General features: G+C 48.2%; 1 protein-coding gene across 3 annotated transcripts in view; it reads left to right on the top strand.

Moving 5' to 3' along the window:
- The window catches only part of LOC111847419 (KN motif and ankyrin repeat domain-containing protein 4-like), a 58,980-nt gene that overhangs the window by 34,549 nt on the left and 7,217 nt on the right, over nt 1–17,214 (top strand). For all 3 annotated transcript variants that reach the window (XM_072704405.1, XM_072704406.1, XM_023818572.2), the window contains 2 exons: nt 14,403–14,450; nt 14,632–16,551. In XM_072704405.1, coding sequence (XP_072560506.1) covers nt 14,414–14,450; nt 14,632–16,551 — 1,957 coding nt within the window. In that variant the 5' untranslated portion in view covers nt 14,403–14,413. The remainder of the gene's footprint in view (nt 1–14,402; nt 14,451–14,631; nt 16,552–17,214) is intronic.

Here is a 17,214-nt window from a genome sequence, read left to right as displayed (position 1 = left end):
TCGCTGGAGGATAGATGATGTCTCTAAGGTCGCCTTGGTTTGGGCGGCGTGAGGGAACAGGCGCGGTCTCCTTGACAGCGGGTGGAGATTCACCTGCCGGTTTGCAGCCTGTGGGCGCGTGTTTCAGGCATCCTGTGACCACGGACTGCAGCTCCGCTTCTGGGGGACGCTCTCCTCAGCAGACGCTGCAGTTCTGAGTGTGTTTATCACTCATACTTTAATTTTGCCGGAGAGGGTCGGGGCTCACCTCGTGGGATCGTGATGATCTTGATGAGGGGGGGGTGGGGGTGCTTCTGGTGGCCTCTTCTTCCTGCGTTTAATTTCCTCTCAGAGGCCGTGGGGGGGACAGTGGTGGCGTCCCGGGGCAGTGTGTGGATTATTTGGCATTCCAGTCACACGCTTATAGAGCTCAAGTCGGTCTGTCTTAAAGGGGACAGGGAGGCAAACGCATGTTCAACCCATGTTCTACTATGCCGACAGGTGTGTGTCATTTTATGGTAGGAATTTGGGTTTGGTTCTTTAAAATCTCTCAGCCCTCTCACCTGTGACACAGGATGCACAGGGCTGCCTAAACGTGAACACCAGCCTCACCAGCAACTCCCTAACCATCCACAAACGCACTTCGATATTCCTGTTTGTTTAGGGACACTCCTTTGATGCCAGAACAAAACTGAACAAAATATGAAAATCAGTAAAAGATATTGAGCTTTAAGTTTTTTAAGCAGGTGATGTCATGGAAGTTTGGTCAAGTTACACCGAACCAAGAGCTTAGAGGTCTGATATGAGCTGTGGAAGCTATCAAGTTAATACTTAAAGTATGTATGTAAAAATTGTGCCAAATTCTGACTAATGTCAATCCTGCTTTACAGAAGAGATGCAAGTCACATGAATATCCCTCAATAACATGACTATTTTTTTGCATATTACAGGCTAAAGAATGTGCTATAACTTCAGGCTTGATCAGTGAGATGAGTAAAAACAAACAGCGACAGCCTTCACTGCACAGATAGTATCTGTCAGGCTGTTCAAATCCCGCACGTGTGTTTAGTCTCGAGAGCGACGCTTGGCACAGTCACCGCTCGGGCGATAAACGGCACGCGCTCCACAGATTGCGACGTGCTGCGCTGTTGCGCCGATGTTGCATTGTACTGCGGTAGCCGTCCAGCTGCAGTGGGGGGGGGGGGCGGGGGCCTTGGGGGTGTGGCACATTTTTGCTTATATGGTACGGAGGCCGAGCGATTGTCCCGCTGCCAGTTTTCCAGGGAAGACCAACGTGACGTTCGGGTTCTTTGTTCTCTCCGTGAGCATGTACTGCAGGAACCGAACAAGACAATGGAAGAGGTTAAGTGGGGTCCTTCGATTTCGTCCTTCACGCAGAGGTGCCGGAAAAAAACAAAGGCTCTCTTTCCCATACGTAAAGAGACAGACGGGGGGGACGGGACAGCTAGGCTCTATGAAGCCGGGTCTGAGAGAAACAAGAATGGAGTCAATTTCTCTAAAACAAAGCTGCTCCTGTCTAGAATCCTTGTTAGGACAACAAACACATGATTGCACCATTGGTAGGTCAGGGAGCAAAAAGCTAACAGCGCAAGTAGAGATTGTGCCGGAGAGCCTCCAAAAAGGGCCTTTGTTCGTATGCTTCTGCCCCGAGCGAAGCGCGTGCCGATTTCAACCCGCACCACGTGCTCTCGCTCACGTCCTCTTGTCAGTCTTGACACTCGTGGGCCGAGAAACCTCAAGAAAGACTTGACTGCAAGAAGCTGCACCGATACGCACAGGGTTATAGAGCATATTCAAGTAAATAGTCACCAAAATCCTCCCATAAATAAATCTGGGAGATTAAATTTGGAGAATGTTCATCCAAAGTATGTTTATCCAAGAAGTCATCTGTAATGAAGCGTAAACTACTGTTGTTTGTACGGCCTCTCCAGTTACCCCTGAATGTAGATTTGTAGATACTTAGCATCAACAATACCCAAAGCGATTTAGCTAGAATTCCAGAACTTTCCGAAGGGGGTTTCAACAAGCCCACAAGCATGGCTGCAACTCAAACGGCTAAGTTACAGCAACGGGCCAGCGCAGAATGATACGTGGTAAACACCCACGTTCGTTACTCTCTTCAACATCTGCTCTATTGCCTTTAACAAATGAGTTGAAAAATGTGAGGCGGACAGAGGTTCTGTTCAGGCAGACCCGGCGTGCCGCGGGTCCTGTGTGAGGTGCGAGGCCCCGGCGTGTGGACGTGGAGTTTACGGAACATTGCAGACAGATAACGCGTGACAGATAGTGTCGGGGCACATTCCAGGCTCTGCGCTTGACATCACATCACAATCGTGCATCTTGATCGGGTCTTGCTGTTTGCACACCGCAGTTTCCAGAAGAGCCAAGTCTTCTTGGTCTGTCGCTTCTGAGATTTAACGAGGAACAAGCTGTCCGCAGCCACCGGAGGAACTTCTCCAGAAGTGGAGTTTTAATAAACCGTTCGATGGTGGGAGACTATCATAGGTCAGCTCCGACTGAAACCTGAAGCAGTCTGTCTTCCAGATCAGCGTCAGAATGAACATTCAATTGTGACCCCGCAATATGTTGTTCTATACTACCAAGGTTTTGTCTGCAGAATCTCCCGCAAGTTATCTAAACATAAGCTTATCGTCTGTCTGTTGGATTAAATGCTTTGGCCAGTCAGAGCTTAAGAACTTTTCTTTGTTCCTACACTGAGGTCCTCTGGGGAAACATATTACATGATAAATGTGAAGTAGAAATATCGTCAGTGCAGGAACTCGTCTGATTTTTTTTGAAGACCATTCCCCGCGTTTCGTTTGCAGTCTTAACCTTGCATATATTGTCGGAACTCCACATTGGCATATCAGATCTTGTTCACCACGCGCAGTCTATCCAAAGTCAACATCCCGGCCATGTGGTTCTGTAAGTGGGAGTGTGTGCCTGGTCACGGGGCAGACATAATTTTTGGGGGGAGGGGGTTGTTTGAATATTGATGGTGCTTCCATACAGATGGTTTCTCGTGTTTCTCTTGGCTGGGAACAGTAATATGGGCCCTTTCCCTCCACCTCTCCATTCAGCAGGCTACACGTGTTTGTCTGAGGGTGTCTGGAGGTTCACCACGTACTCACTGCTTAGTGTTACTGTTCTGTTGGATGGGTATTCCCAGACCTGTGCAACCCAACGGGCACAAACCAGAATGCAGAAATGTTTCCAAAACAATGATCAGCAGAAATCAACAACAGAAGCTTATAGTGAACAATATCACAGGCACATCTATGGTGGAAAGGGGGCGGTGCGTGATTGTGATCGGAAGGTGGCAGGTTCAAATCCCGTGGTCGGCAGAGTGATTTTCATTGTTGTGCACTTGAGCAAGGCACTCCTAATCACTCCAGGGAGTGTAACCCTGAGTGTGTTGCATTGGAATAAATAACTCAATTGTAAATATAGTCTGGTGATTCCAGTGAAAGGCTCTTTGTAGAACATGTCGTCTCAAACCACTGAGAGATGGTGTCACACATCCTGTCAATGAGATCCCCTGGTCTATACTATGACATACAGGACATGTTGCTGTCTGCTCCGTGGTTGATTTAGCTCCTGATATCTGCTTGCTTCAGTGCCCTTGGCTTCTCAGTGTGAGGACCTTGAAGCTTTAGGGCTCAGCCAACAGTCTCTAATATGTACCCAGGAAACTATGTACCCTGTTTAAACTATTACTAAGTGGCAAATAAAGGTTCCGCAAAGAATGTAGAGACAAAAGTGAACCAAAGCAGCAGAACGGAGCCATTCCCCAGACTATCAAGGAAAAGGATGGAACCGTGGAGCTGTGGAGAAAACTGCCAAATTCCAGCTCTTCCTGTTTGTTGAACTCTGACCCCATAATCACAAATGGAACTCTAGTCTAACCTATAAATAGATTCGACTCTAATTTTACCCAGTTTTCATGGTTTGTTTGGCCTTATTGTTTGTTTTTTTTCTGGTGACGTTCCTGTTGAGATATATGTTTTTTTTGTTGCTGTTGTTTAAAGGTCCCTGTAAACAGGGGCAAGTCTGTTGTTTCTGGGTCTCCTTTCAGAGAGTCACCTTGGAGCCTCCCGTTGGTGTAGTGACTGTTTGTGGCCAACAGGGGGCCCCACACGAATGTGTGGTTCGAGTGGTTCGAGTGGCACTAACCCTAAAAGAGACTGGTTGATCATTAAATGTGTGACAGAGACACAGGGACGTCTAATAAGCTAAAACTCTCGGGGGCTGGAGGCGACTGTCCGGAGACATAGAATCAAGCATTTTGATTAGTGTCACTGAATCGAATCTCCAAACATGATTTGTTTGATTCACCCTCTATTTTGTGGAGTTTCCAGGTGCCTAAGTGCCATTTCTGTACTGAGAGACTCTGCCTTCTCATAACAGTGACATTTCTGAGCCATAAAGAAAGAGCCAGTATGTCTTTATAAAAAGGCCATTACTATCAGTTCAGCTGAGTTTATAATCAGACAGTCCTTTCAGATGCGTCTCACTCACGGTGAACCTGCTGGCTTAGCAGTGTTACTTAAAAACAACAGCTGAACCAAAATATGCAGAGGTTTTAGAATGTAGATTTTTACCGTAGTTGAACTGCAGCCCCCTATCAGGGCAATTCCCATAATTACTGTAGAAGAGGCGTCCCTTGCAGATGCGATTGTGAGCATCGCGGCATCAGTTTCTTTACCTCGGCGTGATTCGCATGCGCCAGTGTGTGGGCCCTTTAACTGAACCCGCACAGACCCCAGCAAGGCTGTAACGACAAAACCAGACGCGACACCAGACCAAGAACACGGAATCGCTGGCTCAGGTTCAGCTTATTTCATTTCTTTTGTTGCTAATGACAAAGAAAAGGACACCTTGGGTTTGTTACACGTTACTCAGTTCCAGCATAATGACATGGGGACGGCTGACCCCTTACACCATGAAGAATGATTTTTTTTCTTAATGGCCTCAGGCTCCACTGGGGAGGAGGTCAAAGGGCAGTTCCTGAGCCTGAAGATGCACAGGTTGGTATCAGTTTTTTTTTTTTATTTTGGCTGCAGTTTTACAGAGGTCCCGATTCTCACACGCACACACATACACACACACACATGCACACACACACACGGCGCTGGCGCTCTCAGAAAGGAAATACTCCTCAAGACGTAACTGGCTTGTCTTTGCTCTCTGGTGTGAGGTGTTTATTTTGGAAACAGAATTGGCATCCTCCCTGAGTTCTATTAAACACACAGTCTGCCATTTGTCAGGAATAAATTCGCCTCTGATAAAAAAGCGTCACTCGCACCTTTAGAAGCTCGACCTTGACCACAGAGAGGAATCTGAATGTTTAAATCTGTGCACCCATGTTCTGTGACTATAGCTAATACTTTAGACCACAGGTACTGGTTGAATAACTGAACCTCCACTTATCTGTACATTGCAGTGTTACTACAGTCTGGTTATCCTCCTTTATCATACCTCTTTCACAACGGTCAGATTAGAGGTCCTCTTGCCTTTTAGTGTAGCAGAAGTGGCGTAAAACAGTGATATCGTTCGCCTTTAATTATACGTTCCCTCTCCCTTTAAAGGACTTTGAGGGGTTATTTGCAGTGCGGAGTTAGATAGGTGCCCATGATATGTAAGATGAACAGACCTCAGTTTAACTCACAGTCAGGCCAAAGCATTCCGCCTGGTTCCCTGCACGTACTCTGAGATCACTGCTTAAGCGAGCCAAGTCACCCAGACCTCTGGACGAGGGAGAATCTCATTTGAGCACAAGATATGAGACATGGTACTATTGCCTCAAGAGAGGGAATATTTTGTTTGGCACTCAATCAAATTAACTACATCCAGCCTGGATATCTTGATGACCTTAAGTCGAAAATCCATCCAAAGACGGTTTACCTGCACAGCCACTAGGGGCAACCTTCTGCAAATCACAAAGAATGCACCTGAAAAGCCGAGTGCCAAGTGTGCCTGAGGCAGGAATCGATGCCGCAGTTCGGAGCCCAACTTGTCCGGACAAGATGTAATTCCTTTACGGCTGACGGGGTTGATTCATTCGGTTTCGGGGTTAATGTATGAAGCAGAGAGAACAGAAATGTAACAGATAGGAATACAGAGCCTGCAGTCATAGTGTATTCCGGGGGGAATGCGTGGTCGGTCATGTTTACAATGATGTAGTGAGGCTGCCTCATTATTTAGGGAGGAGTAACGCAAGCATCACTCTCTGTCACTGTACCAGGGAGTTAGTGACAGCAGAACAGACACAGCACATGAAAGCTTGACAGTCGAGCCACTGGGTCAGTCTTTGAAACCCTGTGTTTACCCTGACAAAGTGCGTGGGGATCTCTGAGATGACCGTCCACTTTCCCGGGGATTGAGTGGAAGCCGGGTCCTGCTCGATGCTCGTTTGCGGTCGTCGCAGTCTATGGTCGCACAGCTGCACAGTGGAGCTATAGTGTGCTGTGAAAGGCTCGATTCGTCTCAACCGCGAATGCTCAGGCGTGGCCAAAAGCAGGGACACAAAGCCTGACGACTCTATTAAGACAATATCTATATCTTCACGACAGAGAGAAACTTGTCTTTTGCAAGGCAGATTTTAGGACATCTTGTGCAGTTTCTACTATATTATCACCCTACAAGCAATGGTCAACATTCCCTACAATGCCCCTGTTGATGTAGTAGAATGAATGACCAGGGTTTTGTGGTTTAATTGTGCAGGACTAAACCGTGTCCTGCCAGAAGGTCTCGGTGTGGGTCGTCACCAAGACCAAATGAAAACAAAGCAGTGTGTGTTTGGCAGTTACTATGAATAGGTTTGAAAACTGTACAGCAGGACCATGTGACCAATAGACTACGCCTGGCTTCTGAGTGGAAAGTTCATGTTACACAATGCTTACACTGCAACGAGTAGCTCAAATACTCCAGAGCTCCACAGATTTCACTAAAAGAGGAAAGACTGGGCGTCGTAAGTCACGTGTTCCAGCCTAATTTAGATGAAAAATACATCATTTAAATGGCTTTCAAATACCCACCTGGCATAAAAAAATGGAGTCTGTATTTATATAGTCGGAGTTTAATATTTCGAAACTTATGAAGGATTGTTGCAATATATTCTAACCACGAATAATAATCATGGATTTAAAAGTAACATCCTCTAAAAGTTCCTGCATTTGGACGTGTGCTGCATAAACTGTTAATGATCTATGACAATGACCGCCCCCAGTCCTGGAAACCCATGTCAGCCATATTGGAGGAGGTTGCATAAAGACCTTGAGCAGAGTCTGTTTCCAGGGTTTGTGTGACACACTGTAGACTCACTGAGGACGTGGTCACATTACGGGGGGGGGTCCTGTGATGGGGAAAATTACACAACCCCCAAGACTGACACAGGAAATTAGAGCGATCGTCTATATCTCTCTTATTTCTTGGGAGACACAATGAATATCTCCCTTCCTGTTCATGATGGAGTCTGGATTATCCATCCATTTATCCATTTTCCATAACTGTTTCTCCAGCGTAAGGTTTTGACAGACCAGAAGCCTAGCGCAGGCAGCACAGGACATGAGGCAGGTCCGGTCCAGTCCCTCCTTAAGTGTTCGTGTGCAGCCAAAGCCGCAGTAGCCCACAGCACAGGAATCGTGGACAGATTCACCTCTCTGTCGCCTTGACGCTGTGGTGCGGAAGGTAACATGAGCAAATGATGGCGGCGTTTCCTGGTGGCACGTTAAAGATCCCGGACTTATTTAGGCCAATGGAAGAAGAACAGACAGATTCAGGACACCATAGCTTAAAAATACGCTGAATAGTCACTGGGGTTAATATTCATACTAGTAGAGTGAAGGATTCCTCACTATAAGTAACTGCTGCAGCTTTTTTTTATTGTGCATTCTGGCAATTTCACAGATGCGAGAAATGGAGGCTGTGAATTCACAGGGGAAGCAAACCCTGTGTCCACAGAATGTGCCGGAATCCTTCCGGTGAGGACGCCAGAGGAAGCCGGCACACAAGTCCTGTTTTAAACTGTTAATAATTTACTTTAATTTACACACTGCTGGGCTGTGTGATCTCTGTGGGATTTTTCACATTTCTGTGGAAACTTTAAAATGAAAAAACAACCGGAGGGGGAGGGCTTCTCTGATCTGCCAAGGATGGGAATACAGGGTATTTACTGGGGACACCCGTGCTGGGGGGGCTTCTCTGATCTGCCAAAGATGGGAATACAGGGTATTTACTGGGGACACCCGTGCTGGGGGGGCTTCTCTGATCTGCCAAAGATGGGAATACAGGGTATTTACTGGGGACACCCGTGCTGGGGGGGCTTCTCTGATCTGCCAAAGATGGGAATACAGGGTATTTACTGGGGACACCCGTGCTGGGGGGGCTTCTCTGATCTGCCAAAGATGGGAATACAGGGTATTTACTGGGGACACCCGTGCTGGGGGGGCTTCTCTGATCTCACAAGGATGGGAATACAGGGTATTTACTAGGGACACCCGTGCTGGGGGGGCTTCTCTGATCTGCCAAGGATGGGAATACAGGGTATTTACTGGGGACACCCGTGCTGGGGGGGCTTCTCTGATCTCACAAGGATGGGAATACAGGGTATTTACTGGGGACACCCGTGCTGGGGGGGCTTCTCTGATCTCACAAGGATGGGAATACAGGGTATTTACTGGGGACACCCGTGCTGGGGGGGCTTCGCACCACAGCCAGCCTGCTGGCGCTACACAGGCTTCAGTGTTTCTCCTGGTGAGCTGACAGAAGGACGCTGCCCAGAATTCGTTTGATGGGTGCTGTGTGGAGTTTGCATGTTCTTCCCATGTCAGTGTGGGGTCCCCCCACAGTCCAGAAAACATGCCAAAGTGTGTCCCCTCTCTCCCAGTGTGTGTCTGTGTCCCTCCCCCCCTCCCTCCCAGTGTGTGTGTCTGTGTCCCTCCCCCCCTCTCTCCCAGTGTGTGTCTGTGTCCCTCCCCCCCTCTCTCCCAGTGTGTGTCTGTGTCCCTCCCCCCCTCCCTCCCAGTGTGTGTGTCTGTGTCCCTCCCCCCCTCTCTCCCAGTGTGTGTCTGTGTGTCCCCCCTGTCTCCCAGTGTGTGTCTGTGTCCCTCCCCCCCTCTCTCCCAGTGTGTGTCTGTGTCCCCCCCCTCCCTCCTAGTGTCTGTGTCCCTCCCCCCTGTGTGTGTTCCTGCCCCCCCCCCCCGTGTCAGTGTCCCCCCCCCTTCCATATGTGTGTGTCCGTGTGTGTCCCCCCCCCCTCCCAGTGTGTGTGTGTCCGTGTGTCCCCCCCCCCTCCGGGTTTGAGTCTCTGTCATGGCACCATGTGTTGTCTTCATCATAATGGGGTTTCCTCTTTGGGTAAAAAAATCAAGAATTTACTGTTGGTAATACTCGTCAATCTCTCGTGTCATGCGATTGTTAGCCAAGACGTGTTGAACATCTTACCGTTGCAGTTTAGCACAAGGGTGCTGTCTACCATATTTCTTAACATTTTGTCAATTTAACTAAAAAAAATAAATAAATCAAGAATAAAAAAAAATCTGACCAAATTAAACATCGTGAATTAAAAGTGTTATTAAAAAAAGTTCTTCTTATTGTGTTTTTTTTTTTCCTTTATTATCTTTCATGGTCTATTTTAAATTTAAATAACTCAAAGGTGGATGGTGGTGCAGTGGTTAGTGCAGTGAGCTGTGCGGTGTCTCACACTTTAGAGACCTGGGTTTGAGTCTCTGTCATGGCACCATGTGTTGTCTTCATCATAATGGGGTTTCCTCTTTGGGTAAAAAAAATCAAGAATTTTGAGCAAATGAAACACCATGTAAAAATCTGAAAATGTGTGAACCTTAAATTTTGTGACAAAAGTTAAGAACAAAGGGCTCTATCTTTAAAAAGTTTTTATTGCATGGTTGCTACCGGTTTCTTTTAACGATGGTATTTTTCATGACATATTTTTTAGCTCAAATGAGCCCAGTGTGGGTGGCATGGTGGTGTAGTGGTTAGTGCTGTTGCCTCCTACCCCTGAGACCAGGGTTCAAATCCCCACCAGTAATCTGTGTGTGGAGTTTGCTTGGATGGTAAGGAGGGAGGAAGCAGGGAGCACAAATCCCCACCAGTAATCTGTGTGTGGAGTTTGCTTGGAGGGTAAGTAGGAAGGAGCAGGGAGGAAGGAAAGAGCAGGTAGCAGGGAGGGGCTTAGAGATGGGTGCACCCACAGCAAGGAGTAGAGGAAGGAGCAGACAGCAAGGAGGGCCAGAGAGTTGGGTGCACCCACAGCAAGGAGCAGAGGAAGGAGCAGACAGCCAGGAGGGCCAGAGAGTTGGGTGCACCCACAGCCAGGAGTAGAGGAAGGAGCAGAGAGGAAGGAGCAGAGAGCCAGGAGTAGAGGAAGGAGCAGACAGCCAGGAGGGCCAGAGAGATGGGTGCACCCACAGCAAGGAGTAGAGGAAGGAGCAGACAGCCAGGAGGGCCAGAGAGATGGGTGCACCCACAGCAAGGAGTAGAGGAAGGAGCAGACAGCCAGGAGGGCCAGAGAGATGGGTGCACCCACAGCAAGGAGTAGAGGAAGGAGCAGACAGCCAGGAGGGCCAGAGAGATGGGTGCACCCACAGCAAGGAGTAGAGGAAGGAGCAGACAGCCAGGAGGGCCAGAGAGATGGGTGCACCCACAGCAGAGAGTGAGAGTAACAGAGTGAGACCAGGGATCCCCCAACAAAATGTTTTAGATATCTTTTCTTTTGTCTGGGGGGGTATCTAAGCATGCCTCACTATGTTCTCTGTGGGTGCACCCATCTCTCTGGCCCTCCTGGCTGTCTGCTCCTTCCTCTGCTCCTTGCTGTGGGTGCACCCAACTCTCTGGCCCTCCTGGCTGTCTGCTCCTTCCTCTGCTCCTTGCTGTGGGTGCACCCAACTCTCTGGCCCTCCTGGTTGTCTGCTCCTTCCTCTGCTCCTTGCTGTGGGTGCACCCAACTCTCTGGCCCTCCTGGCTGTCTGCTCCTTCCTCTGGGTGCACCCAACTCTCTGGCCCTCCTGGCTGTCTGCTCCTTCCTCTGCTCCTTGCTGTGGGTGCACCCAACTCTCTGGCCCTCCTGGCTGTCTGCTCCTTCCTCTGCTCCTTCCTGCACCCATTTTGCTGTGGGTGCACCCATCTCTAAGCACCTCCCTGCTACCTGCTCTTTCTTTCCTCCCTACTGTGGGTGCACCCATCTCTAAGCTCCTCTGTGCTATCTGCTCCTTCCTACCTCCTTACCATCCAAGCAAACTCCACACACAGATTAATGGTGGGGATTTGTACTACCTGCTCTTTCCTTCCTCCCTGCTGTGGGTGCACCCATCTCTAAGCTCCTCCCTGCTATCTGCTCCTTCCTTCCTCCTTACCATCCAAGCAAACTCCACACACATATTACTGGTGGGGATTTGTGTTCTCTGCTCCTTCCTTCCTCCCTCCTTACCATCCAAGCAAACTCCACACACAGATTACTGGTGGGGATTTGAACCCTGGTCTCAGGGGTAGGAGGCAACAGCACTAACCACTACACCACCATGCCACCCACACTGGGCTCATTTGAGCTAAAAAATATGTCATGAAAAATACCATCGTTAAAAGAAACCGGTAGCAACCATGCAATAAAAACTTTTTAAAGATAGAGCCCTTTGTTCTTAACTTTTGTCACAAAATTTAAGGTTCACACATTTTCAGATTTTTACATGGTGTTTCATTTGCTCAAAATTCTTGATTTTTTTTTACCCAAAGAGGAAACCCCATTATTGACGAGTATTACCAACAGTGCATGAGTAAACTAGGCTGTAGTCAGATTCTGCTGTATGGACTTGGTGCTGTTGTAGCCATTTTTTCAGCAAAAACTGCCTGAAATTTATTTTGATAACTTGTAGTTATGGACCTTGACCTTGTTGAAAAACTGCCATTTTAAAATTTGACTCATAACTAAGGACCACCCTTTGCAGGGGCTTATACGAGGGGGGATCCCATAGGGACACTGCCCCAGCTGAAAGCTGATTGGCCCCCACAGTGTTCCTTCCCCTGTCACTTACAGATTCAACACATATCATTGGCTAATAAGGTTGGCCCCTCTGTATGAATCGTGGCTCCTCTCATGTCGCCCCCCCCACCTTAAAAATCCTAAAATTGCCCTCGTCTGTGTGCCGGTCTCTGCGTTAGAGCTCCCTTCAGTGGTGATGGTGTGGGAGCGTGCAGGGGGAGGAACAGGAAGTGGTCTGTGTCACAGGTTCAAAGCCACTTTGATTCAGGGCCCCTCATTGCAAGGGTTGCCGAGGTGTGGTGGGAAGATGCTCCTGGAGAGGAGGCCAATGGTCTGGCTCAGCAGTGCAGGCTCAGTGCCCGACATCGGAAGGTTGGTGGTTCGAATCCCGTAGCAGATACCAGTGTTATGAGCTCACATGCTGAGTTCATCCCAAACGCCAATTTCACTGACAAGATTCTCCACGCATCCTGGAACAGACCTGAGCACATCAATTATTCTGTCCATTCCGGCAGTTCTGGATCAGGCCGGTTGTTCTTCGCTGCTCGTGGTGCCCGCTTTCCTTCTGTGTTATCAGTAAACTGGCAGTGAACCGCAATGGTCCCACAATGAAGTACCTGAGTGGATCACAGAGCTTTATCATGTGAGTGAATCTGGCAGCAAAGCAGCACTGACAGCAAACACCAACAGGGGGCGCACATCATCCTGTTTTAATGCTCTCCTCTAGGATTTTAATTAACACACATAATCACACTGCCACCACCACGGTCAGTCTTCTCCATTTCCATTTTGAGCGTGTGGCTCAGTGGGCTAAGCATGTGTGCTTGTAATCACAAGGTCGCCGGTTCAAGCCCAGTCTCAGCACATCTGCGGGTCCTTGAGCAAGGCCCTTAACCCCCAGCTCCCTGGGCACCCCAACAGGTGGCTGCCCTTCACAGACAGCTTGCTCTACAAAGAGCAAGTTGATGGAGGTGTAAAATGAATTTCCCCATGAGGGACAATAAAGGTTAAATTATTATTATTATAGCTTGGACCTCACCCTACACACGAAACACTCTAAGGATTGCCAACGCCTTGAAGTAAATTCTGCCACCCGACTGCAGGACAATAAAATCACTCCCATATGCCACATCTAAGCCCCAGCAGACTTCTGGAAAACCCACCATGACCAGAAGAGTGTGCTGGAACTATAGGCACACTCACCCCAGCTGAAAGCTGATTGCCCCCCAGAGTGTTCCTTCCCCTGTCACTCACTGATTCAAAACATATCATTGGCTAATGATAAGCTTGGCTTCTCTGGAGGGATTCTCCACCATGCCAAGCCAAGACAGATGGCACGCAGTGGACCAGTATGAGGATATTAGCCACTGGCAGCCAGTCTCTTCTTGTCCCTTGAAGCATTAAAAACTGCAGACATTGTACTGCAGCCAGTGGCAACAGAAGCTTGCATGTAACAGGATGTAAGCAAGCAGCTGCACAGTGATTCCTTACAAAGGAAATTCAATCAAAGCAAAGTTGAAAGAGGTACCTGGTCTGCAAGCATTTAGCTCCTTGCCCTCACAGGAGAGTAACGGCAGATACAGACTTAAAAGGAACGCAATCTCACGTCGCCATCGATTTGATCTCCAGGCCATCTCCCACTGCCGACTGCTGACAACATCTGCTCTCGGTCCTGTGCCGAACACTACAGATTGCATCTCTGGATTTGCGTTCCTATATCTGTGTCTTTTAAAGAAAGAAAAAAAATGCTTCCTTAGCGTTTGACGCGCATCTTGCACTTCCCAGCAAATCATTTTCACGTGCAGAGAATCAGGAAGACAGAGTCACAATTACGGTATAGCGGTGGGGTCAGTTTGCCACAGCATTTATGCCGAAACTGTGCTACAGTATCATTCCTGCTTTGTCATTAACTCTGGAATTGCAAGCCGTGAAAGTACCCCCAGATTTATTGACGCACCGCTAGCAGTAGCATACATAAAGGTAATGTAGTCTCTTCTGATGCAGATGTACATTATTCTGTTTTACAGAAAAGTGTATAAATTGTGTGCATTGGTTTGTGGTGTTTTTGTAGTTTTTATGCCAGGCTTAATTGCGTAATAACGATAAGAAGGTTTCCAGCCACAATGGAAGCCTTGCTGGCTGATGTGCCCTTTAATAGGTCTTAATCAATGGCTCAGTTGTATCACAGCTATTTCGCCATGGGCGAGTGCGATGAAGTAAGAAAATAAATTTGGACAGTAAGTCACTTCCACCAGTTTTACCGTCAACAGGCTTCTGAATACTGCTGTACTGATGCAGAATTGTCCTTTGTTGGGGATATGATGTCAGAATAATTGAGAAAGATGGATCTGTAAGGCTTTTTAACTGTCAAGTCGCAGCTCACTCTAACATGTCCTGTTATTTGTAGGTAGCACATACATGCGACACACGAGTCAGAAGATGGACAAGAAAAAGGGTAAGATGACCTCCACTGATGCTGTCAGATCATGAATGAATGATTCCTCCTTGCTTTTGGTCAACAAATTTTACATTTGCCATATCTGAAGACATATAAGCATTAATACAAACAGTAGTGTAGAATTACGTGTTTTGTAGGTGAAAGCAAATATTAAAATAAGCTGATTGCTCCGTTTCAGAGAACGGCTTTTCCTCAAAGAGCTCTCAGGCCGGCGACACAAGCCAGCAGCTGCCGTACACTGTGGAGACACCCTACGGGTTCCAGCTGGACCTGGACTTCCTCAAATACGTGGAGGACATAGAGAGGGGCAAGACCATTAAAAAGATCCACATACATCGGAGAAACAAGGGGCCCAAGTTCAGCACATTGCCCCGTAACTTCAGCCTTCCTGCCACTAGCTACCAGTCTGGCTCCCAGCCTGATGTGTGGGCATCTTCCAGCTGCCTTGGATCCGGTGGCAGGACCAAGTTTATGGAGGTCCAGCAGATCTTTGACTTCCAGGCTTCTGACAGCAGATCTGCAGCCAAACCAAAGGCAGGAAGGACCGGGCACACATCCAGGAAGCCAATGGATGATGCCAGCATCAGAGCCTTTGATGAGCAGCCCCTGGGCATTCCCGTCAGACCACACCTGCTGAGAGCATCCAGCATGCCTGCTACTGTCCTTCAGAGAAAGAACTCGGAGCTGGATGATCAAGAGCTCCAGGCCGCCTGGGAGCCCAGTGAGGAAAACAGCTCCTCCGAGAACGTGTTTTGCTCCAGCACTGCAGGAGACGGCAGGAGTCCTTCACAGCAGGTTAACGTTAAACTTCAGCAGCTACACATAGCTCTGAAAAGGATCAGAGAACTGGAGGAAGAAGTCCAAACCATCCCTGAACTGAAAGCCCAGATCCGGGCGCTTAAGGAAAAGAACGATCAGTGCCTTCTGAAACTCTCCCAGAACATGCGACATGTGCCACCTGATTCCCAGAAACAGGCTACTGAGGTTAGCAAGGCGTCCAGCGGGACAGAAAGCGTCGTAGCACAATTGGTTTCTCCTTCAGCTCTCCAGGAAACTGATCACCAATTTTCAGAATCCACACAGCAGGTACAAGGAGACCACAGTACATCGTGTAAGGATTCTTCAGCAGAAGCAGCAAAGCTATTAGAAGTAAGGGTAGAAACCCAACCGGAACAGCGGGAAGAAGCAGGACACGCGGTTAAGTTACAGGAAGTGACTGCAGCTGTGAAACTGGGCGGCAACATGGACCTGTTCACTACTGCGTCTCTGCAGGCAAAACTCGTAGCTCTTGAGCTGAAGTTTGCTGAATCCGGCATGGAACTCGAGAGAGTCAACGCTCTATTAAGGGATCAAATGGAGGAGAACAGGCTGATGAAACAACGGCTGAAGCAGAAAGAGGAGAAGAAGCTGGAGAAAGAAGAGAGAGACCAGAAATCTGATGACTCTGTGGAGACAAAGCTGCCATCTGATTACCTTCACACCTGTGAGGCACCAGGGAGCACAGATTTAGAATGTGAGGCTGCATCTGAAAAAAGGGCTTCAACTGAGGTAGAGGCTTGCTTGAGTGAAAGCTCCAACAAGCAGCTCGAAGACCTGAAGACGACCAGCACACAGACAGACCCAACCGAAACTCAAGATGCAGGTGTATTGGTGAATGTCCCCACGGCTGAGAAGATTGTGGAAGCCACCATTGCCATGTGTGACATAGCAGTCAACACAGATTCTGGGAGGAAATCATCAAGTGGGCCTACTGCAGAAGACATGAGGTCAGAGGGAATGGAGGGAGGCCCTCTGGAAGCTGCATCTCAGCCTGAGGTGAACCCAGAGTGTGCGGCCAAAGATCATAAAGAAGAGGCCCAACCTCAGGGAGAGAGTGAAGAGGAGGCTGTGGAAGCCACCATCAGCCAATACGTCAGCAAGATACAGGAGCTCCTGGAGAAGCAGTGGGCCTGCCTGCCCAGCAAGCCCCCAGGAAGCATCCCCAAAGACCTGAGCTCAAAACTCAGCTCCATCCACGCCGAGCTCGTCAGCACAGTCAGTGTCCTCTCCTCCATCTGCTGTACGTCAGGACAGAACGCGGCACCCTCAAAGGACGGAGGTACGGTACCTCCAACTGCCAGCTGATTCTCAGAATCTTACGTGCGGAACAGACGCAGGTCTGTCAAACCCCAAGCAACTCCATCAAACAGATGTTACTCGGCTTGGGTCGGGCAGATTGAGCTTCTGTTAGCAGGTGCCTCAGTCACTCCAAAGCCTATTGATTTATGATCACAAGGGTAGCAACATATGTTACAGCGTGGTACAAATGACACTGCCAAAGAGCTCCCAGGCATAAATTAAATGTGCTGTTTTCCCAGCCTTGAATTTTGTGCTCTTATCTCAATCAAACAGAACTCAGACTCCGATTTCAAAGGCACATTATGTAAGAATTAGATTATGAAATCCTGCACATTACATCTTAAATTCTATTAGCCTGGAACGCTTAGGTCAAATTACAGTCCTAATTAAAAGTAGAATCCATTACCTTGCCTGCAACCGCAGAACTGTAGCAGTTTCCAGTTTTTAGAATAAAATTACTTTAACATAGACCATGATTCCTGTCTGTTACCTGCATTTTAAACAGATTTTGTTATTCTCTTTGAAAAGCACAGCAAGCCCTTAAACTATTTACTCAAACGGGATGAGTTCTGAGTAGGAGTAGGAGCTACACCGGTATCATAGTTATTACCGATGTGATTGTGCGCTACAATATGGATATTTT

Source organism: Paramormyrops kingsleyae, chromosome 21, assembly GCF_048594095.1.
Source record: "Paramormyrops kingsleyae isolate MSU_618 chromosome 21, PKINGS_0.4, whole genome shotgun sequence".
NCBI classification, from domain to species: domain Eukaryota; kingdom Metazoa; phylum Chordata; class Actinopteri; order Osteoglossiformes; family Mormyridae; genus Paramormyrops; species Paramormyrops kingsleyae.
Note: the sequence above shows the minus strand (reverse complement) of the source record. Positions and strands in the feature narration are given on the sequence as shown.